The sequence below is a fragment of the Mustela lutreola genome, chromosome 11, assembly GCF_030435805.1.
Source record: "Mustela lutreola isolate mMusLut2 chromosome 11, mMusLut2.pri, whole genome shotgun sequence".
Classification (NCBI taxonomy): domain Eukaryota; kingdom Metazoa; phylum Chordata; class Mammalia; order Carnivora; family Mustelidae; genus Mustela; species Mustela lutreola.
This window is the reverse complement of record NC_081300.1, coordinates 70,448,276-70,470,908: the sequence shown is the minus strand read 5'-3', so window position 1 is coordinate 70,470,908 and position 22,633 is coordinate 70,448,276. Positions and strand designations below refer to the sequence as shown.

Sequence of the window (22,633 nt, the reverse complement as noted above, 5' to 3'; positions counted from 1 at the left end):
CTGGGACCACAGAGCTGTGTCACCAGAGCAGCCTCGGTGGCCTGAAGAAGGAGAGAGAGGACCCCTCATTCCAGAATCCAGACCTAGATCAGCTGTGCTCCACCTCTCTGAATCTTGTCTCTATCTGGAAGTCACTTGGTATTGAAAAATGCCCACGTTTAATACGAGCACCAGAGACTCAGGCCTTGAACCTTTGGCGCCCGTGCTGGGGATTCTGTGATGGCTTTCTGGGACTGTCCTGCTTCCGACCTCTGAGACCACGCTTCTCGTCAGCTGCTCAGCGGGCAGGCCCCTGCATGCTTCCCCACCCCCATTCCCAGGGCCTTAGTCTCCAGAATCTTCATTCCTTCACAGCTCTTAGCCCTGGTTTTCCCATGTGCGGAATGGGAATGTTCACTCTGATGATGAGCAGGGATGTTCTCTGATGTTCACGACAACCTGGGAGGAAAAGACTGGAATGGGCCCCATTTTGCAGATAGGGAAACCAAGGCTCAGAAAGGTGAATGGACTGACCTGGAGTCACTCAGCACGGAAAGAGCCAGGATCAGGACCTGCCTAGACAAGCCTCTATATATGTATCCAGGCCTTGGGAAGCGGGGACTAGATGGCAGGGAGGGAGCCAGGCTGAGGTCTCACCTAGCTGCCCGCTCCCACTAGAACACAGTTGAGGAAGGGCCAAGGCCAGGATGTATTAAATCTGCTGGTCCTGACCCCCTGGTGGGCTCTGCTGAGGGCAGGGCTGCTGTGACCTCCCTGTGATCCTGCCTCTGGGGCGAGTCCCAGCAGACAGATCAGCCCCAATGTCCAATGATGAAAGTGAGGCTCAGAGAGGGTATAGGTCTCAGCCAAGGTCACACTTGCTAGTAAGCTCCGTAGCTGGGATTCTCAGAGCAGAGCCAGGGCTCTGACTTGAGGTCTGCAGTATACCAACCCCCTATCTGACCCTCCCACTGTCAAATTGATGAGGGGAAGGAAAGCGTCCCCTGTCTGCCATGCCCAGCACTGTGACTCATACTCACCGGCGTCATGCTATCGTGTTTCGGTGCAGAAGGTCCAAATGTAGAAATTGAGGCTGGGACACGGAAACGCTGTGCTCAGGGTCACATCCAGATTCAAAGTCCATCCGTATGACCGGAGCCAGGAGTTTTCCTGTGCAGCAGCCCCAGCCAGGGACTCCCAGGGTAGGGCACTCAGTCTGTCGGCGCAACCCTGAGACTGGCGGAAGCTCACCCAGACAGAAAGATAGAGGAGCTCCCTCCCCCTCCTCTCCCATGGGATCCCTTGGAGTCAGACAACCTCTGTCGGCCCCTCGATGTCCCACTGTCCTTAGCACACATGTCCCTTCCCCATCCAGGGACCCCCGCAGCTCTTGTCATCTGTGGTGGGGAACCAGAAAAGGAAGAAGTTTGCCTGAGGTCACACAGCACAAAACCTTCAGAATAGAAGGGAGGTTGTGGCCCAGGCCTTTCCTGGGCACCGGGACTGTCCGCATCTCCAACCCTAACTGGTTACAAGGTCAGGTTTATGTTTCACTCTGAGGATTCGGGATCTCCTGGGGGCTCAATGCTGCATGAACCTGCCCATGTCTGCCACCCCTCTGCTCCACTCCCATCTGGAAGACCTGGAGGCCCCCATTTCCTGACTCCCTGCCAGCCCATCCTCCACCCCCGGCCAGTGCTACCCTCTCCAACCTCCTGGGCACGCCAGTGCTGTGCTCCAGCCCTGCCCTCCCTTCATCTCAGCCCCGGCCCACACTGGCCCTCTCTCCCACCATACAGCCCAGGTAGCAGCTGTCCCCTTTGCCTGTGATCTCCTTGGAGCCACTACCTGGCTATGATGTCCCCCATCCTGCTGCACTGCTCCTGTCTCCCCAGCACCAAACCTACTAATGGGAACCTCATTTTACACTGAAGAGAGGGCCAGGCCAGACACAGACTGAGGCTTCCCAGAGACCGCTGGAGGGAACTCAGAGCTCCCGGTCCCTCCACCCCAACCCCAGCCTTGGTTCAGACCAACAGAAGCAAATATTTATATTTGCAAAGTAAATTCCCAGGAGGACACCTGGCCTGGGCAGCCTTCCTGTGGCTGTGGTCACTGGACCCAGCAGACCCGTGGGTGGCTTGTGAATGAGGCAGGCCCTCTCCCAGCCCGTGCCCTGAGAGAAAAAGTCAGAGACGCTGCCCAGGGACACTCTCAACTTCTCAAATCTGCCTTCTCAGCTTAGCATGGGACTTGAATCCCCACAGCCCCACCTCACTGTGCAGACAGGCAGCCTCTCCACTCGGGGCCTCGTGTTCTCATGAGGGCCCAATGAGAAAGGGCTTCTTAGCTTAACCCTGGTCCTGGGCAAAGGGAAGGGGAGCTCTTTGTGGGGGCAGAGGGCTCAAAACTATCTCTGATGCCATCCTTGTGCAGATCAAGACAGGGAGTGATGGAGCAATGAGAGCTTCAAGGGGAAGCTTTGGTGGGTAGCTTGTTCTGTCTGGGAAGACTTCCTGGGGGAGGTGACATGGGATTGACTGCTTCAGGGAAGGGGGTAGGGAAGCTCTGTGTGTGTGTGTGTGTGTGTGTGTGTGTGTGTGTGAGTGTGTGCACGCATGTGCACACACACGCACACACACAATACTGATAGAGACCTCCCTGGTGGTGGGAAGTAGCCCACAGTCAGGCTTCTAGAATGGAGCTGGAGTTTGTGATCCTAGACCTAGCCTGGAGCCCCTGAGAGGGTGACTTTGGGGCTCAGGGGCAACCCTTTAGGACAGACCACCAGGCTGGGGTGAGGGGGGCTTTTAGCCCACTGGGGTCTGCTTTAAGGGCCCTAGCCCAACACCAATGGGAAGTATGTGATATTTTTGGATAACAAGAAACCTCTCGCCAACCCTCGGCCTTTTCCCTACTGGGATTTACTGTGCTCAAAGGCCATTTAACAACTTGGTTTTCCCTTAAAGTAGTTCTGTCCATTTATCAGAATTTGGAGGAGTTTGGGGGATCGTTTTTGTGAACCCTGAAACCAAAACTAACATATTCTGTGATTTTTTTGGACAGTTTTGTTATTTTTTTAGCCTGCCTTCCTTCCTTCCTTTTAAAATTTTAACTTGCCCTTGACTTTGAGCCAGTTACATCTATGTTGATGGTCAAACTGTGTTTTCATTGGTTTTTCTAGTCTCCTCCGGGCTCCCAGAGAAATGCCTGAAAGCAAACCGGATGAAAAAGAATTTCCAACCACAAGTGCACAAATTAATGACTCAGGGAACCCCTCGTGTGGTGTTAGAAGATTTATGCTCATTTTTAAGAGCATGGTGTCTGCAGTCCACAGTACTTTGCTTTTTATTTTGTTTTGCATTCGTTTTTCAGCCGGCAAGTCATGCCTTCATGAACAGAAGGTTTACTGAGGCCGCTGAGGTCCTACTACTCACCGGGCGCTTTTCCAGGCCTTGCAAAGGCCAGGCTGGGTCTCTGCCCTGGTGGGGCTCATGTTCCGGCAGGGGAGGGGAGCGCATGATGGGCAGCAGACTCGGGAACTGACATAGTTACAGGACGCGTTGGAGAAATGCCATGGAGAAACAGGGGAACAATAGCGGGGTAGCGGGGAGGGCGGGCTGGGCAGATGGTCTGCTCAGTTTCATCCCAGAAAAAGCCCAAACTTCCATGGGTTGGAGAGACAGCAGCTTCTTTTGGCAGGCATCTTGCAAAGGGTAATAAAATGGCCTTTTACATCTTCACCTGGGAGCAAAGAGGGTGAGGAGGGCTCGGGGAGCCCATTCCCCTCTGGAGCCTGCATTCCTGCCAGTGCCAGGCCTCCCTGCCTCGGTGCAGCCTGCTGACTCCAGGGGCCAGCTGGCCCAGGGAAAGGAACTGAGGCCCTGGAGTTAGTCCAACCGGGGTTCAAGTCCAGGCTCCAGCCTTCTTGCTTTCACCCAGGAGAGAGATTCTCATTCACTCATCCATTTGTCTGAGCCTAGGGGACAGAGGAGCTCTGTGCCTCAGTTTCCCCATCTGTAAAGTGGAAATGGTACTAGCACCCATTTGGAGGGTTGGGGGAGGATAATGAGTTAAGACTGTACATGGGAAGTGTTTACTAGAATGTGCCAGGCCCGGGGTTAAGTGCTAACTGTTAAGTGTCAGCTGTTATTACCTACTCTAGGGTTGGGCTGGGATAGACACTGCACTTAGCACTGGCCATGGCTCACAGTGGCATCCTACCCCCCTCACCTGTCCCCAATCCCTGACCCAGTCTTGAGGTGCCAGCACACCTCTTCCTCTGTCCTGGGGGAGAGTCACTCCCTGCACTGGGGCAAGTCACAGGTCCCCAGGGAGGGCATGCTGGGGATGCAGGCCCAGTCTGAACGAAGGCCCTGTAGTGCAGCAGGGTCTGGCAGCCCCCTACTGAGGGCTAGCCAGAGGCAGCAGTCTGGTTTGAGTTCCCGGCGCCTCACTCCCAGCACTAACCCACAGCCTGGCTCTAAGCCGCCAGGCCTGTGCCTTATTTGGGTCTTCTCTCCACCTCCCACCCCTGGACAGACGGCACTTTGTGGCCTTAAAAGGCAGGCCTGGGGGGTGGGGGGGCAGTTGCTACCGCTGGCTCCAGAGCTCCTCCAGCTGTGCCCCCCGCCTCTGGCTTGGCCAGCCCATCCCTCTGGCTGTGGAGAAAACCAGGCCCCCAAAGCCAGGCAGGCCAGGGCAGCTGGCTCTCCACAGGGGTGGTGGCAGGGGTGGGCTCCTGAACACAGCCCCCCTTGCCCTCCCAGGCAGCCAGCCTCCCTCTGGTTTTCATTTAAAACCAGGGCTGGATCCACTTCTGTGACTTTTTACCAGTTGGGGCAAGGAGAGGGTGGACGGCAATGTCCCTGCTGCCCGCTGTGTGCCAGGCCCTGCGTGTGCCCAGTGGGCCTCTTAGCACACATCACCTTCCTCGGGCCTCCCAGCAGCCTGGGAGATGTAGTGGCCTGAGGACCCCATTTTATGGTTGGGAAATAGGCAGGTCCAAAGAGAACAAGTCTTACAGGCAGCGAGTAGCAGGGCTGAGACTTGGCCTTGCACCTGTTAGCTCTAAGCTCTTAACCCAGGCAGCCAGGGTTGGGGGCAGGGGAGGAAAGTGGGCGTGCCTCACTGTCAGCCCCACCCATTGTGAGCCCCTCTCCCCAACACCATCAGGTTGGCTGTCTTGTTCCAGTTCAGCCCAGCTCACGCTATGTGATCCCAGGAAACTGTCCCACTTCTCTGGGCCTCTGTCTCCCTCTGCACTAAGGGAAGTGGGGATCGCTGCTGGGGCAACAGCAGCAGACGGGCAGGGTGGGGTCTGAAACAAGGATGACAAGGACGGTGCGGGGCGGTGGGTCCCTCACCCCCGTTGTCCCTCAGTTGCAGGCTCCTCTGGCTTCGTGGAGCCCAGGTGGTCGGGCAACACCATGCGACGGATGGCGCTTCGGCCCACAGCCTTCTCAGGTAGGTGCCAGGGCAGCTGCTTAGGGTCCCTCTGGTTTAAGGGAGGGCTGGTGGGGGCCCAGGCAATGTGGTGATGGTCCTAAGACCGGCTGGGTCTAGCAGTGGAGGGTCGGGGGGAGTGCCAACCCCATCCACCCCAGGGCTCTAGAGGGAGTCTGACCTGGGCCCAGTACCCCAAGACCCATGACCCCCGGACTCTGAAGACAGAGGCCCAAGCCCCCAGCTTCTGCTTTTTATTGAAATGATGCTTTTCTAATAAGAGTCTGCAATGAGTGAGGCACCGTGCCAGGTGCTTTCCATTGTCAGCTCATTTAAATCTTCCAGCCTCAGGAAGGCATCATTGTCCCCATGTTAAAGAGGAGGAAGCCGAGGGTCAGAGAGGAGACATGCTCTGCCCAGGACCCCACAGCCAGGAAGAGGCAGTGCTGGGACTTGACCCCAGATTTTGAGCTCATTAAGGACTCCCCCATCCTTGTTCTGAGCTCAGTTTCCTCAGATGTGAACTGGGGTAACACTTGTCCCAACACCCAGGATCTTGAAGAGACGAGCCTGTAAACACTAGTCTCTGTATGCAGCCGCTGGGAGGTTGCATAACGGGCCGGAAAGGCTACGGATCACTTAGGGGTATTGCTGGGGAGACTGGAGGACCCGGCCAGTGGTTGTGGAGGGTGGATCAGAGGGGGAGCACCTCTGATGCCAACACCATCCAGGCTGTGATGTGTCGGTCCCCAAAGCCAGCAAGCCCAGGCCAGCCCTGCCCAGGGGGAAGCAGCAGGATTTCCTGCCCTGGCTTCCAGGGAAGGAGGCATCTTGGAAGCCAAGGCTGCAGGAGTGGGTCTCTGGTTCAGCTCTAGGGGCTCTGGAGCCCAAGGATACCCTCAGGGCATGCCCCACCCTGACCAGATTGTAGCTCCTTCCCTGCACTGGGCCATCTCATGGGTTGGGGCCATTAAAAGTCTGTCCCCTTGCCTCTATTCTGCGTCCCCCTGAGGGCTAACGTGTGCCACGGGGAACCTAGGATACCTGGCCCAGCCTCGTCCCTCCCTGCAGGTTGCCTCAACTGCAGCAAAGTGTCAGAGCTGACCGAGCGGCTGAAGGCGCTGGAGGCCAAGGTGCGTGAGCAGCTGCCCCTCCCCTGTTGGGCTCGTCCCCACCCACCCTCCACGCCCCATCAGCTCATCATTCCCACAGAGCAGCTCTGAGCTGAGCTTCAACACCCAAGAGCAGGTGGCCTTCCCAGCAGTCGTTTCCACCCTCTGGAACCAGCTGGCTTCCCTTACGTGCCCGTCCCCAGGAAGCCTGCTCAGAGTCATATGCCTGGCCGGCTCCTTCCCCCACGAAGGTCCCCTGTGCTCCCCCATCCCCAGTGCAGACAGAGAATTGTACACATCGCCCAGAGCCCGTGGCTACGTCCCCACCTTGCCCTTTCGCCTTTGCCTTTTACCCCGCCACACCCACACCACCATAAAAGCACTATCTTCCTAGTTTCTGAAGCAAAACATCTATTGAGCATCTCAAATGATTTCAAGATAAAAGGGTTTTAGCAATTAAAAAGTAAGACATTCCAGGGGCATCTGGGTGGCTCAGCACTTTCAGCCACGGACTCTTCATTTTGGCTCAGGTCATGATCTGGGCATGATGAGATGGGTTGTGGGTTGGGCTCCGCACCCCATAGGGACTCTGCTTGAGATTCTCTCTCTCCCTCTGCCCCTCCCCTGCCTCCTGCGCACACGTGCTCTCTCTAAAACAAATAAATCTTTAAAAAAAAAAAAAAGTAAGACATTTTAAATTTAGAAACATGAAAAACTCAGAATGGCAAAAAACCTACCAGGAAATCATCTGCAGCAGTTACTTGTACCCCCAGAGAGAGCGACAGTCAACATTTAAGCATCTTCTCTTCCAGATTTTTCTAAGCACACGCAGAGACGTACACACTTTGTCTGCGTAGCCTTTCCTCTGTCACTCTGGGAATTTATCTTAAGGAGAGTCGATGTGAAGATGTTTACCAAAACGTTAATAATGGATAGAGAAATTTGAAATCCGGATGGCCGAAGGGGTGGTTGCGGAGTTAGCATGCGTGACTCTGCAGGAAACCAGCCAGCCATTCACAGCATCTCCATTTTGTCCTATGAAAGGATGCCCCCGATGTGTGCCAGAACCCTCGCTATGAGGTTGGGGAGCTCCGGGAAGCCCACACTGCTCCCGGAATTCCTCCTGGGAGAGGCCAGCATGAGGGGCTCAGTCTCAGATCTGGGGCATGGTTCTCCATTCTGGGTCTGCCCAAGAGTTTCAACTTTTCTCTGGATCCCCACCCCCGGTCAATGGGCATTCTGTCCCCCCTTTTTCAAGGTTTTATTTATTTATTTTTGAGAGAGAGAGAGAGTGTGTGTGTGTGTGTCTGTGTGCACGTGAGCAGGAGGAGGGGCAGAGGGGAAGGAGAGAGAATCCCAACCAGACTCTGGGCTGAGTGCAGAGCCCAACGTGGGGCTCGATCTCACAACACTGAGATCACGACCTGCACTGAAATCAAGAATCAGACATATAACTGACTGAACCACCTGGGTGCCCCTTCTGGCCCCTTTTTAATCCCGGTCAGTGGCTCAGGAGGCACCCCTGACCTTTCAGAGGCTCCCCCACACTGGGTCCCGGAGTGGTTTTGTATACACCCTGCGGCCTTTAGTTCATTTCCTACCCTCCCAAACTTCCTTCCAAATTTCGTAAAAATCCTTCAAGCTTGTGGTGCTTTAAGAGACCAAGAGAAGTTTCAGATTATCAATGCAGGTCAGCAGAGGAAAAACCTCACCACCCAGCAAACACACAGCGACCCAGAACTCCCCTTGGGTGGTGGAGACAGTGTGTAATGGCTTTCCTAAGGATGAATTGTGCAGTTTGAAAATCACAGGCACTTTGGGCCCTGGGTCTCCAATCCAACCTGGGTTCTGCTGGCTGCGCAGACCTCCTATGACCAAGCCAGGGGGCTCCTCAGCTAGCCTGTCCCTGTTGAGACCCTGGACCTACCCTGTCTTCCTCTTCCTCCACAGGTAGCCGTGCTCACTGTCACTGAGCGGGCAGTGCTCCCAACCCCAGTTGCCCCTGGGGACCTCGTCCCACTCTGGGGCTCCCCAGCAGCCCAAGGCAGCCCTGGGGATGGAGGCCTCCAAGGTGAGTGTGTTATGGGGGGGTGTGCTCCCACATTCTAGTCCCCACCCCAACTTGACCCCCTTCTGGGCCTCGGTCTTCTCAGTTCTCCAGTGGGCCGGAGGGGATGGGGCCTGGCCACCCCACCACCCCACCCCACACAGTGGAGCTGGGGTCAGGGACCCTGGATGACACTGACCCCTGCCTACCCCCTTGCCCCAGGACTACCCGGAGCCAGAGAGAACATGAGGGCCCCACTGCTCCCTCGAGATGGTAGGTGCTGGCTGGGGTGCTGGGGCCACAGTGAGGGCAAGAGGAAAGCCAGAGCTGCCAAGCTGATGAACTTTCTCCCCCAGATCGAGTTGGTGCCCAGGGGCTTCCTGGACCCACCGGGCCCAAGGGAGACACTGGCAGCCGAGGCCCAATGGGGATGAGAGGCCCGCCAGGTGAGTGCCCACAGCACTGCCCCTCCCCTCAGTTACCCAGCTCAGCCCTGTCAGTGAACCCTTTGTTGGCCAAAGGTAGCCTGGGCCCCTTCTACCCACTCGTGTCTCAACTCACCCACCTCCACTTGTACCCCGGCTCCCTGAAGCCCTCTTTTGCCTTCACTGGACCCATGCTTCCTGGGCACCTACCGTAGCAGGCTCTGAGCTGGGCACTGGGGTGGGCCCAGACTAGTTCATGCCTCCCGGAGCTCCCAGACCAGGGCGGAAGGGGGCACCTAGGCAGAGGAGGAACAGCAGTGCCCCCCACCATGGGACCAATGTTCTTCTGGGGGATGTTGCAGGTATGGAAGGCCCAGGGAAATAAGCAGAGACCCAGCCTGGGTTGGGTAGGGGGTGGGAAGGGCTTCCTGGTAGGAGTGACATCTTAGCTGAAGCCTAAAGGATGACTTGAAGGGGACACCTTCAAGGCAGAGCAAAGACTGGTAGAGCGAACAACTCATTCGAAAGCCTGGAAGGGAAAGGAGAGAACATCCTGGAAATCAACATTTCCTAAGAATCTACTAAGTACCAAGTGTCCATTGTCCTAAAGCCCCTGAAGAGGGTTATCCATCCCTCTGATAGATGGCCAAGGAGGTCAGAGCCAGGACAGTCCTGGGCCTGGGGCCTCAGGAGCCCTCTTCTACTCCGCTCCCCCAGGCTGCCTTGTCCTGCCTCCTTGCAACCACCCTTGGGCCTCCCTGCCTCTAGATACCCACCAACTCCCTGGTTCCATTGTAGGTCCTCAGGGCCCCCCAGGAAGCCCTGGCCAGGCCGGAGCTATGGGAGCCCCTGGAGAGAGGGGACCTCCAGGCCCACCAGGGCCTCCTGGACCCCCTGGGCCCCCAGCCCCTGTCGGACCACCCCACACCTGGAACCCCCAGTATGGTAAGTCCTCTGGGGTCACGTCAGATAATGGTGGGGGTGAGGACAAGGCCGGCATAACCATTACCCCAATACCACTGCTATCTACCTTCTGTTTACCAGGCTTGCCTTTGGTCAGCTACGTGTTACCTAGTCTTTTGACAAATGCCATTGTCCTGCTCTGTTCTCAGATGAGGAAAACTGAGGGCAAGAGAGGGGTGATCACATAGCCAGGACATGGGGGAGGGAGGCCAGCTTCAAACCCAGGCATCCTCTGGAGCCTGTGCTTGGAACTGCCGGCATCAGGCCCTCCTGCCAAGCCTCGGAGCTGGCCAGGGTCCAGCCCTGAGAGTACCAGAAAGCTCCAGGCCTGGCAGCAGGAAATGAGCTCTGCACTCCCTAGTTCTGTGCTCAGAGCCCCTTCCGCCTAGGAGGGCCCTGATGTGTATCCTCCGCCTCGTCCCCAGACTGACCTCCATGCATGCTGCCAGTGGTCAGAGCTTGGAGTGCCCCGTTCACCCCTACCTGTGCCTTTTCTTTGATGTATGTCTGGGCGCCATTCATTTATTCCCCCAGCCAGCCATTCATTCCATCTCACCACTCCTTCTCCTTCCCCAAGCCTCAGTTTCCTCATCTGTACAATGGAGAGAGTAACTGTAGAGTTCTCCCAGAGCTCCATGACCCCCACACACAGAAGCCCAGTGCAAAGTAGGTTGTCAGTAAACAGTGGCTTTTATTAGTGTTCCTATCTGACATGTGGCAGTATGGGCTCAGCAAGCTGGAGTGTTGCTGGATGTCACGAGTTAGACTGTGGTAGGGTTAGTGCCCAGGTCTCCCTGCCTCCTGGTCCTGTGTGACCAATACTCTCCACCCTCCCCATCCCTAGAGCAGCTGTCCAGGAGCCCCAGCCGCATGGCAGGCTATCCCACAGGGCAGTCACGGTCAGCTTGGCAGAGGGGCAGGTACAGACTGACGGTCATGCTCAAGCCCAGCCCTGGTCACTCACCATCTTTCCCCCCTGCCAGGGGACCCTTTACTGTCCAACACCTTCACTGAGACTAGCAGCCACTGGCCCCAGGGACCATCTGGACTCCCAGGCCCCCCAGGGCCCATGGGTAAGTTGAGTCCAGGTCCAGGGTAAAAGGTGGGGTTGGGAAATGGCAGAGGGCCTAAGGCTGTGGCTCTCAGGAGGGAGCGAATGGTGGACTTCCTGGCATTGTACTCTGTTTCAGTCCTGAGGACATCCTGTCTTATTCCAGGTCCCCCTGGACTTCCTGGTCCCATGGGCATCCCTGGGAGTCCTGGACACATGGTGAGTAAATCTCCGGTTGCTCCCACTAATCTGTTCCATTCATTCATCCACACACCCACTTATCAGTCCACATATCTGTCCATCCATCCAGGCATCCATCCATCATTCATTCATTCAAGCATTTATGGAGCACTTAATATGCAAACTACTTTCCATAAATCTTTTCATTCAGTCCACATAAGGAGAAGCAAGCATTGTCCGCACTTGGCGGCCAAGAAAGATAGAGGTTCTTGACCTAGGGCTGCTGCCAGCACATAGCAACTTCCAGGTCAGGGCACAAACTCTCTGACTCCAGGGCCATAACTCTGAACCCTGAGCTGTACAAAGTCACTGCTGTGTGCCAGGCACTGGGAGTGTGGGAAAGAACCCAGATGCCCAGGCCAAACTGAGGCCCCCTCCTCTACCCCTCTGCCCCTACAAATCCCTGCCTACCCCATCCCGCCTCAGCACAAGACTGAGGCCCTGTCTTATTGCTCAGGGACCCCCAGGCCCCATTGGACCCAAAGGAATCTCCGGCCACCCAGGAGAGAAGGGAGAGAGAGTGAGTACTGAGGCAGCCCCTGGTGGAGGATTCTGCGAAGTCCTGGGTCATACCCACCAATAGCTGACTTCTCACCTCTCCTCCCTCCCACACAGGGACTGCGTGGGGAGCCTGGCCCCCAAGGCTCCACGGGGCAGCGGGTGAGTGATGTTGCCCACCCTACAGCACCCCCTCCAGGAACCCACAGGTCCAGACCCCTGCTCTGGCTCCATGCGCCACAACCAGAGCTCCCGACCCTCCCTCCGTCTAGGACATGGTGCATCTCTCTCTTTTCTTGTCCCTTGTCTCTGAGTCCTCTAAGGATCATGTCACATCCCTCTCCCTCACTTGGGCTCTTTGTCTCTGTATCTGTTTCCCTCTCTTTCCTCCTTGTCTCTGTCTCTCTGACCCTCTATTTTTCTCTCTTTCACTCTCTGTCTTTCCAACTATGATTGTAGATTTGTCTATTTCTCCCTTCAGTTTGGTCAGTTTTTGCTTAGTGTGTTTTGAAGCTTTGTTTTTAGGTGCATACATGTTCAGAATTCTAATGTCAACCTTATGATATTAATATCTTTCTCTCTAGTGATACTCCTTGATCTGCATTCTGCTTTGATACTAAATTAAACACGCCAACTTTCTTATTTTCAGCATTTGCATTGGTATATCTTTTTCAGTCCTTTTCCTTTCTATTTTTATTCTTTTTATTTCTATTTTCCTCTTTCTATTCAAAGGCTATCTCTGGTTAACAGCATATACTCGGGGCTTATTTTTTAAACAGTCTTGACTGTTGAGTTCACTTACCTTTAATGATATGTAGAGTTATTGATACGGTTCCATTTAAGTCAACCATCCCACCATCTTGCGATTTGGGCTCTCTTGACCCCATCTTTTAATATTTTTCCCTTTTTCCTGTCTTCTTTTAGACTGAGTACTGTCTACAACCCCATTTTATCTCTATGACTTTGTGTTATTTTTCACGGTTGCTCTAAGGATAACGATAGGCATCCTTGACTTATCACAATTTGCTTGAATTAATATTATACCACTTCATGTATAAATAGGAATATTTCAACTGTATAATTTGCCCCCTTCTCACCTTGATCTATCACTGTCATTCATTTCACTTTTGCATTTGTTATGATCCCCACAATACATTGTTGTTATTGCTTTAAACAATTGACTTTGAAACAAGTTAGGAAAATAGTCATTCATATCTACTGATATAGTTATCATTTCTAACGATTTCCTGTAGCTCCAGATTCCATCTGGTATCATTTGTCTTCAGCCTAAAGAACGTCCTTTAGCTCTGCCTGTATGGGTCTGCTGGCAACGAATCCTCCCCGCTTTTACCTAAAACTGTTTTCTGGGGTGCCTGGGTGGCTCAGTGGGTTAAAGCCTCTGCCTTTGGCTCAGGTCGTGATCCCAGGGTCCTGGGATTGAGCCCTGTGTTGGGCTCTCTGCTCAATGGGGAGCCTGCCTCCCCCTCTCTCTCTGCCTGTTTCTCTGCCTACTTGTGATCACTGTCTGTCAAATAAATAAATAAAATCTTTAAAAAACAAAAAGATATTTTCAGCTGAAGATAAAATGAGAGTTTGGCAGTTTTCCTCCCTTTTAGCACTTTTAAAGATATTGTTCCATGGTCTTCTGGCTGATATAGGAAATGACAACTTCTCACGAGAAACTGGCTGTGGTTCTTGTTGTTCTCCTGTACGTACTACGTCTTTTTTCCTTTGGCTTTTAAGATTTTCTCTTTACTCTTGGTTTTCAACAGGTTGATAATGATGTAGTTGCGTATGATTTTGTGTTTATCCTTCTTTGGGTTTGCTAGGATTCCTAGATCAGCAAGGTTTCTGAGAATGTTGTTTTGGTTGGTTGTTTTTTTATCTAATTGATAAAATTATCTCTACAGCACTTTGGGGGGTTCAAGAAAAATTGAGCAGAAAGTACAGAGGATTCACATATCTTCCCTGTCCTCACATATGCACAGCCTTTCCCACTATCAACATCTCACGTACAATGGCACATTTGGTACAATTGAATCCACAATGACACATTGTCACCTGAAGTCCATAGTTTACACAAGAGTTCCCTCTTGGTGTTGTACATTCCATGGTATTGGTAGATGAATGCTGTTCTGTATCCACCATTGTCATGTTATACAGAGTGGTTCCGCAGACCTAAAAATCCTTGGTGCTCTGCCCATTCATCCCTCTCCTCTCACTAAGACGCATTTAAGTTTCCTCCGTGTCTTTTCACGGTTCAATAAACTCATTTCTTTTTAGCTGTAAATAATATTCCATCATATGTCGCCTACTCAAAAACATCTTGGTTGCTTCCAAGTTTGCGCAGTTCTGAAGAAACATCCACATGCAGATTTTTGTGTGGACATGTTTTCAGTTCATTTGGGTAAATGCCAGTGAGTGCAATTGCTGGATCTTAGAGTATATTAAGTTTCGTAAGAATCTTTTCTGTAAGGAACACACTTTGTGTGTGTGTGTGTGTGTGTGTGTGTGTTCATATGTGGTAAGAACAGTTAAGATTTACCCTCTTAGCAAATGTCATTTACACAACACACTATCTTCAACTTCAGGCACCATACTCTATGTTAAATCTTCAGAACTTCGTCATGTTATAACTGAAAGTTGGTATTCCTTTATCAACCTTTCCCCATTCCTCATCCCCTGCCCCAGACCCTGGAAATCTACTGTGTTTCTGTTTCTATCTGTTCAATCTTTTTTTTCTTTCTTTCTTTCTTTCTTTCTTTCTTTCTTTCTTTCTTTCTTTTTTTTTTTTTAAAGATTCCATATAGAAGTAGTATCATGCAGTATTTGTCTTCCTCTGTCTGGTTTATTTCACTTAGAATAATGCCCTCCAGGGCCATCCATGTTGTTGCAAATGGGAAAATCTCCTTTATTTTTAAAGGATATATAATGTTCCATTATATATACACACATACATGGGGTGCCTGGGTGGCTCAGTGGGTTAAAGCCTCTGCCTTCAGCTCAGGTCATGATCCCAGGGTCCTGGGATTGAGCCCCACATCAGGCTCTCTGCTCAACGGGGAGCCTGCTTCCCTTCCTCTCTCTCTGCCTGCCTCTCTGCCTACTTGTGATCCCTGTCTGTCAAATAAATAAATAAAATATTTAAAATACACACACACACATGCACATATATACATACATCCTGTAATAAATCCCTCTTCGTCATGGTATATAATTCTTCTTATACATCTTAGATTCCATTTGCTAAATTTTGTTGAAGAATTTTGCATCTATGAGATGATATTGATCTTTCAATATCTCTTTTTTTTTTAAGATTTTTTATTTATTAATTTGACAGAGAGAAATTACAAGTAGATGGAGAGGCAGGCAGAGAGAGAGAGATAGGGAAGCAGGTTCCCTGCTGAGCAGAGAGCCCGACGCGGGACTCGATCCCAGGACTCTGAGATCATGACCTGAGCCGAAGGCAGTGGCTTAACCCACTGAGCCACCCAAACGCCCCTCAATATCTCTTTTCCTTTCTTGTACTTTTGTCTAGTCTTGGTATTAGGGTAGCACTAGCCTCATAGAATGAGTTAGGGTGTGTTCTCCCGCTTCTATCCTCTGAAAGAAATTGTAAAGAATTGGTATAATTTCTTCATTTTTTTTGTTTTACATGTGAGTGTCCAGTTGTTCCAGCATTATTTATGAAAAAGAGTATCTTTGCTTTATTGCATTGTCTTGCTTCTTTATCAAAGATCAGTTTAATTTGATTTCTATTTCTGGGCTCTCTGTTCTGTTCTGTTGATCTATTTTTCTCTTTTTTCTCTTCTAATTATCCTGGCTAGGAGATTGTCAGTTTTATTGATTTTTTTTTTCTCAAAGAACTAGCTTTTGGTTTTGTTGGTTTTCCCTATTGATTTCTTGTTTTCAATTTCGTTGATTTCTGCTCTAATTTCTATTGTTTCTTTTATTTTACTTACTTTGGATTTAATTTACTCTCCTTTTTTCTACTTTTCTAAGGTCAAAGCTTAGATTATTGATTTTAGATCTTTCTTCTTTCCTAACATATGCATTCAGTGCAATAAATTTCCATCTACGCATTGCTTTTGATACTTTCCACAAATTTTGATAAGTTGCCATTTTATTTTTATGTCATTCAAAATATCTAAAAATGTCTCCTGAGACTTCTTATTTGACCCATGTGTTACTTAGAAGTCTATTGTTTAATTTCCAAGTATTTGGAATTTGGGGAGTTTCCAGTTACCTTTCTGCTATTAATTTCTAGTTTAATTCCATTATGGTCTAAGAACATGCATGGTATGATTTCTAGTTCTTTGAAATTCATTGAGATATATTTTATGGCCCAGAATGTTCAATGTAAGCTTGAGAAGAATGTGTAATCTGTTATTGGATGAAATGGTCTATAGACATCAATTGTATCCAGTTGATTGATGGTGTTGCTGATTTCAACTATGTTCTTTCTCATTTTCTGCCTAACTGTATATGTCCATTTCTGGCAGAGGATGTCAGAGTTTCCAACTGTAACAGTGGATTCCTATATTTCTCCTTGCAGTTCTATCAGTTTTGGGCTTGTATATTTTGAGGCCCTGTTGTTAGGCATATACACATTAAGAACTGTTGTGCCTTCATGGAGTACTGATCCTTTCATCATTTTGTATTGCCCCCACCCTTTATCCATGATAATTTTCTTTCTCCGAAGTCTACTCTGTCTGCTCTGGTTAGTGCTAGTATGGTATATCTTTTTCCATCCCTTGGCTTTATATGTGTCTTTTTTTTTTTTTAAGATTTTATTTATTTGACACAGAGAAAGAGAGAGAGATCACAAGCAGGCAGAGAGGCAGGCAGAGAGAGAGGGGGAAGCAGGCTCCCGGCCAAGCAGAGAACCCAATGCGGGGCTCAATTCCAGGACCCTGAGACCATGACCTGAGCCAAAGGCAGAGGCTTAACCCACTGAGCCACCCAAGTACCCTGTGTCTTTATATTTAAAGTGGGCTTCTTCTAGACAACATACTGTTGGGTCTTGGTTTTTTACCCACTCTGACAATCCTTGACTTTTAACTGGTGTATTTAAACCATTGACATTTAGGGGCATCTGGCTGGCTCATTCAGTGGAGCGTGCAACTCTTGATCTCAGGGTTGTGAGTTCGAGCCCCATGTTGGTTGTAGAGACTACTGAAAAATAAGTCTTTTTTAAAAAGTTAAAAAATAAAGAAATTTATTAAATTATTGAAATTTAAAGGGGTTATTAAATCAATATTTACCCTACTTTTTACTGTCTTCTATTTGTTGCTCTTATTCTTTGTTCCTATTTTTCTTCTACAGATTTTCAGCCTTTTTCAGTTTTAATTCATTTCATATAATTCTACTTTCCTCCTTTCTTAGCATTATCAGTTGTACTTCCTTTTTCACTTTTTTTTTTTAGATTTTATTTATTTATTAAAAAGAGAGAGTGAGAGCATGAGAGGAGAGGATGTCAGAGGGAGAAGCAGTCTCCCAGTGGAGCTGGGGTTGCCAATGCAGGACTTGATCCCGGGACTCTGGGATCATGACCTGAGCCAAAGGCAGTGGCTTAACCAACTGAGCCCACCCTGGTGCCCTCACTTTTTTTTTTTTTTAAGATTTTTTTAATTTGAGAGAGAGAGAGGGTAAGAGAGAGAGAGAACATGAGCAGGGGAAGGGGCAGAGGGAGAAGCAGGCTCCCGGCTGAGCAAGGAGCCGGACATGGGACTTGATCCCAAGACTCTGGGATCATGACCTGAGCTAAAGGCAGACCCTTGACCAACTGACCCACCCAGGCATCTCCCTTTTTCAGTTTTTGTAGTGGTTTCCCCAAAGTCTGCAATATACATTTACAACTAACCCACCTCTACTTGCAAATACCTTATGGTACAAAAACCTTATAATAAAATATTCTCCATTTTTCCCTCCTTTTCCTTATATCATTGCTGTCATTCATTTCACTCATATATAGTTACATGTAAGGATATCTATATATACACATACACACACATGCGAAGCGTACATAATTACATAGTTGGTATTATCATTTTGAGCAAAGTATTTTCTGTCAGATCAGTTAAGAATACGAGAAACAAATGTTGCATTTTGCCTTCATTTATTACTTCTCTGATGCTCTTCCTCTCATTATGTAGATCCCAAGTTCTGACTTATGGCTTCCTTCTCTTTGAAGAATTCCTTTTAACATCTTTGCAAGGCAGATCTACTGGCAACAAATTCTGTCATTTTTTGTTTTTCTGAGCAAATCTTTCTTTCTCCTTCACTTTTAAAGGATGATTTTACAGGGTACAATTCTAGGTCAATGGTTTTAGTCTCTCAACACTTTAAATATTTCACTCTGCTCTCTTCTTGCTGGAATGGTTTCTGAGGAGAAGTTGGATGGAAGTCTTATCTTTGCTCCTCTAAAGAAGTTGACTTTTCATCTGGCTTCTTTCAAGACACTTTTTTTTTTTTAAGTAAACTCTACATCCAACATGGGTTCAAACTCACAACCCTGAGATCAAGAGTTATATGCTCTACTGACCAAGCCAACCAGGTGCCCCTTTCAAGACCCTTTTTTATCTTTGATTTTCTGAAGTTTATTTTTTTTAAAGATTTTAATTATTTATTTGACAGACAGAGATCACAAGTAGGCAGAGAGGCAGGCAGAGAGAGATGGGGGTGGGGGAAGCAGGCTTCCTGCTGAGCAGAGAGTCCAATACGGGGCTCGATCTCAGGACCCTAGGATCATGACCTGAGCCGAAGGCAGAGGTTTTAACCCACTGAGCCACCCAGGTACCCCTGATTTTCTGAAGTTTAAATATGATCTGCCCAGGGCGTAGTATTTTGGGGGGCATTTATCCTGCTTGGTGCTCTCTGAACTTCCTGGATCTGTGGCTTGGTGTCTGACAATTTGGGAAAATCCTGTCATTATTCCCTCGAATATTGCTTCTGGTCCTTTCTTTTTCTTCTCCTTCTGGTCTTCCCATTACATGTGTTGTACTTTTTGTACTTGTCCCATCATTTTTGGATATTCTGTTCTGCTTTTTCAGTCTTTTTTTCTCGTTGCTTTCCAGTTTTGAAAGTTTCTAATTGTCATATTCTCAAGTTCACAGATTCCTTCCTCTGCCACGCCCAGTCAAATGAGCCCTTCAAAGGCATTCCTCATTTCTGTTTCGAGTGTTTGATCTCCAGCATTTTTTTCAAATATACACGCAAAGAATTTTTAACCTGAAAAATCTAAATGATATCAAATCATATATTCATGTGCCCAACACCAAGCTTAAGAAATACAACCTTATCAGTGCCTTTGAAGTCCCCCATGTGCCCCTCCTGTCTCACTTTCTCCTTGAAAGGTATCTCTAAGGGAATATGAAATCTTGGTAGGAAACTGAAGGACTTGTGACTGCAGGTAATGTTTTCAGTATTTTTTCCTGCTCTAGGTAGAACGTCAGGAAGGGGACCGTCTGGGAGATAAATGGCTGATATTCTGTTGAATTTGTATTTCTGGACGGTGGCTCTCGATACTAGAAAGCAGGGCCTCTGCTAGAATTGAAGCATTTCTTAAGAGGCCTGGGAAAAATGGGATGACCCTTAGCTAATGGACTCTATGAAGAGCACCTCCAACCAAAATCTAGCAGTTATTTTTGATTCTTAGAATTTCCATCTCTCTGCTCAGATTACCATTTGTCCTTGCATGTTATCAATTTTTTCCATTAAAGCCTTTAGCATATTAATCATAGTAGTATTTTTTAAAAGATTATTTATTTAGTTAGTTGAGAGAGAGAGCACGCACAAGCAGTGGGGAGGAGCAGAGGGAGAGGAAGAAGCAGACTCCTCACTGAGCAGGGAGCCTGATGTGGGGCTCAATTGTAGGACCGTATCCCAGGACCACAAGATCATGACCTGAGCCGAAGGCCGACGCTTAACTAGCTGAGCCATCCAGGTGCCTCATAGAGATGTTTTTTTAAATTCCTGGTCTGATCATTCCAACATCTCTGCTATGTCTTACTCTGGTCCTATTATTTGCTCAGTCTCTAAAACTGTGTCTTTTTCCTGCTAGTATGCCTTGTCATTTTTTTAAACTTTTTTATTTACTTTCAATTTAATTAACATATAGAGGATTAGTTTCAGAGGTAGAAGACAATGATTCATAAGTTGCATACAACACCCCATGCCCATTCTGTCACGGGCATGGCATCCCCCAGTTAATGCCCATCCCCCAGTTATCCCATTCCCCCCCAACCATCTCCCCTCCAGCAACCCTCACCTGGTTTCCTATACTTAAGAGTCTCTTATGGTTTGGCCTCCTTCTCTGTTTATATTCTCTTTTTCCCTACCTTCCCCTGTTTTGTTTCTTAAATTCCACATACGAGTTCAAAATGGGTGGAAGACCTAAATGTGAGACAGAAATCCATCAAAATCTTAGGGGGGAACACAGGCAGCAACCTCTGTGACCTCAGCTGCAGCAACTTCTTGCCAGACACGTCTTCAAAGGCAAAGAAAACAAAAACAAAAATAAACTATTGGGACTTCATCAAGATAAAAAGATTTTGCACAGGGACGCCTGGGTGGCTCAGTCAGTTAAGCATCTGCCTTCGGCTCAGGTCATGATCTCGGAGTCCTGGGTTGGAGCCCTGAGTCAGGCTGCCTGCTCTGTGGAAAGTCGGCTTCTCCCTTTGCCCCTCCCTCCTCTCACCGCCACACCTCCCACCACCGCCCTCTTGAGCTCGCTTGTGCTCCCTCTCTCTCTCTCCCAAATAAATAAAAAATCTTGAGGGGTGCCTGGATGGCTCAGTGGGTTAAAGCCTCTGCCTTCTGCTCAGGTCATGATCCCAGGGTCCTGGGATCGAGCCCCACATCGGGCTCTCTTCTCTGTAGTGAGCCTGCTTCCTCCTCTCTCTCTCTCTGCCTACTTGTGATCTCTCTCTCTGTCAAATAAATAAATAAAATCTTAAAAAAAAAATCTTGAAATGCCATTTAAAAAAAAAAAAAAGAGCTTTTGCACAGCAAAGGAAACTATCAACAAAACCCAAAGGCAGCGTACAGAATACCTTGTTATTTTTTGTCGGAAGGTAAACATGATGTACTTGGTGAAAGGAACGGCAGTAGAGAGACTTTAGTGATGTAGTGGTTAGGTGTGCAGGGGGAGGAAGCATCCTGGAGTCCTATTGTTAGGTCTCAGTCTTTCCCTCAGTCTGCCCCTGGACTGTGAACTTCAGCAGCACTGCTTAGATTTGTTTTTGTTTTTTTTCTGTTTGTTTGTTTGTTTTAGTGTTTTTTGTTTTGTTCCCACCCCCCACCCCCTCACACCCCAGTTAGGTGGGACAAGATGGTTAAGTGGGAGCTGAGCTGGGCTATTTCTGTTCCCACACATGGAAGGCTAAAGCCAGCAATAGTTGGGTATTTCCCTCCCCCAGGTCAATGAGGCTCTGATAAGACCCCAACAGGTGGGGCGCCTGGGTGGCTCAGTGGGTTGGGCCTCTGCCTTCCGCTCAGGTTATGGTCCCGGGGTCCTGGGATCAAGCCCCACATTGGGCTCTCTGCTCAACGGGGAGCCTGCCTCCTCCTCTCTCTCTTCCTGCCTCTCTGCCTACTTGTGATCTCTGACTGTCAAATAAATAAATAAAATCTTAAAAAAAAAAAAAAGAAAAGAAAAAGAAAAAAGACCCCAACAGGTTCGGCTCCCGTAAAAAAAAAGTTTCTCCTGAGAGCAGGCCCTGCTGAGAACAACAGAATGCTCTGGAGTGTTTCAAAATGGTTCCTTTCCCCCTCCTCCTGCTGAAAGCGCCAGGAGATTTTTCTACAACAGGGCTCCTGTGTAAAACTCACAGATGTGGGGATTCCCCCCAAAACCGGGTCCCCCTGGAATGTTGAACTCTCGGAGTTGGCCACACCGAGAGTTGGCCTCCAGCAACTTGTCAGTTGTGTTTATGTTTTTCTACCTGGCACTGGTTCCCAGGGAGGCTTCTGCTCAGTACATCACAATCTGCTCCTTTTTGCAGTTTGGGGGGGCAGTGGTTTGTCCTGGGACCTCACTGCTTTGATGGCTCTAAGAAGAGTTGTTGATTTTCCATTTGTTCAGCATTTTTCTTGTTATTAGGACAGAATGGCAACTTCTGAGCTCCTCATGCACCATGCCAGAAACAAAAAGTTTGGTTTGTTTCATTTTTACATCAGATTTAGAGAGGAAATTGGTTAATATTTCCTCAACTTATTTTTTCTGTTCCTATGCTACCTTCTCTCCTTCCAGGACTTCAGTTCTACCTAACACCTTCTCTTGAGTTACCGAGGCTCTGTTAATTTTTTTAAAGTATTTTTTTTTCCAATAATCACTCATGACCCCCCAAATCCAGAGTCCTGTGCTCCTCCACCTGAACCAACCAGGTGCCCCAGGCTCCCATTATTTTTTCTTTATTCTTTTCTCTCTTTTAAAAAAAGATTTTATTTATTTATTTGGCAGAGAGAGAGAAAGAGAGATCACGAGTAGGCAGAAAGAGAGGGGGGAGCAGGCTCCCTGCCAAGCACAGAGCCCGATGCAGTTCTCGATCCCAGGACCCTGAGATCATGACCTGAGCCGAAGGCAGAGGCTTAACCCACTGAGCCACCCAGGCGCCCCCCCATAATTTTTTCTTAAAATCTTTTTTCTTCTTCGTGCTTCAGTTCGAGTTGTTGCATTGCACACTATCTTCAAGTTAACCGCTTCTTTATTCTGTCCTGGCCAATCTTCTGCTAATCCCCACTAGCGAAGTTTTTATTTCAAGTACAGTCCTTTTCATTTGCAGGATTTCCGTCTGATGCTTTTCTAAAATTTCCGCAGATCTGGGTACCTGGGTGGCTCAGTGGTTAAGCCGCTGCCTTCGGCTCAGGTCAT

General features: G+C 49.1%; 1 protein-coding gene across 28 annotated transcripts in view; it reads left to right on the top strand.

Annotated features, from left to right (window-relative positions):
* The window catches only part of EMID1 (EMI domain containing 1), a 44,447-nt gene that overhangs the window by 9,470 nt on the left and 12,344 nt on the right, over positions 1-22,633 (top strand). For 12 of the 28 annotated variants that reach the window (XM_059140461.1, XM_059140454.1, XM_059140468.1 and 9 more), the window contains 10 exons: positions 5,362-5,445; positions 6,496-6,557; positions 8,487-8,607; positions 8,806-8,856; positions 8,940-9,029; positions 9,807-9,953; positions 10,955-11,044; positions 11,189-11,241; positions 11,720-11,782; positions 11,878-11,922. In XM_059140461.1, the coding sequence (XP_058996444.1) occupies positions 5,362-5,445; positions 6,496-6,557; positions 8,487-8,607; positions 8,806-8,856; positions 8,940-9,029; positions 9,807-9,953; positions 10,955-11,044; positions 11,189-11,241; positions 11,720-11,782; positions 11,878-11,922 (806 nt within the window). Of the gene's footprint in view, positions 1-5,361; positions 5,446-6,436; positions 6,558-8,486; positions 8,608-8,805; positions 8,857-8,939; positions 9,030-9,806; positions 9,954-10,954; positions 11,045-11,188; positions 11,242-11,719; positions 11,783-11,877; positions 11,923-22,633 lie in introns of all 28 variants that reach the window. The other 16 variants (XM_059140474.1, XM_059140481.1, XM_059140482.1 and 13 more) reach the window with 7 other exon arrangements.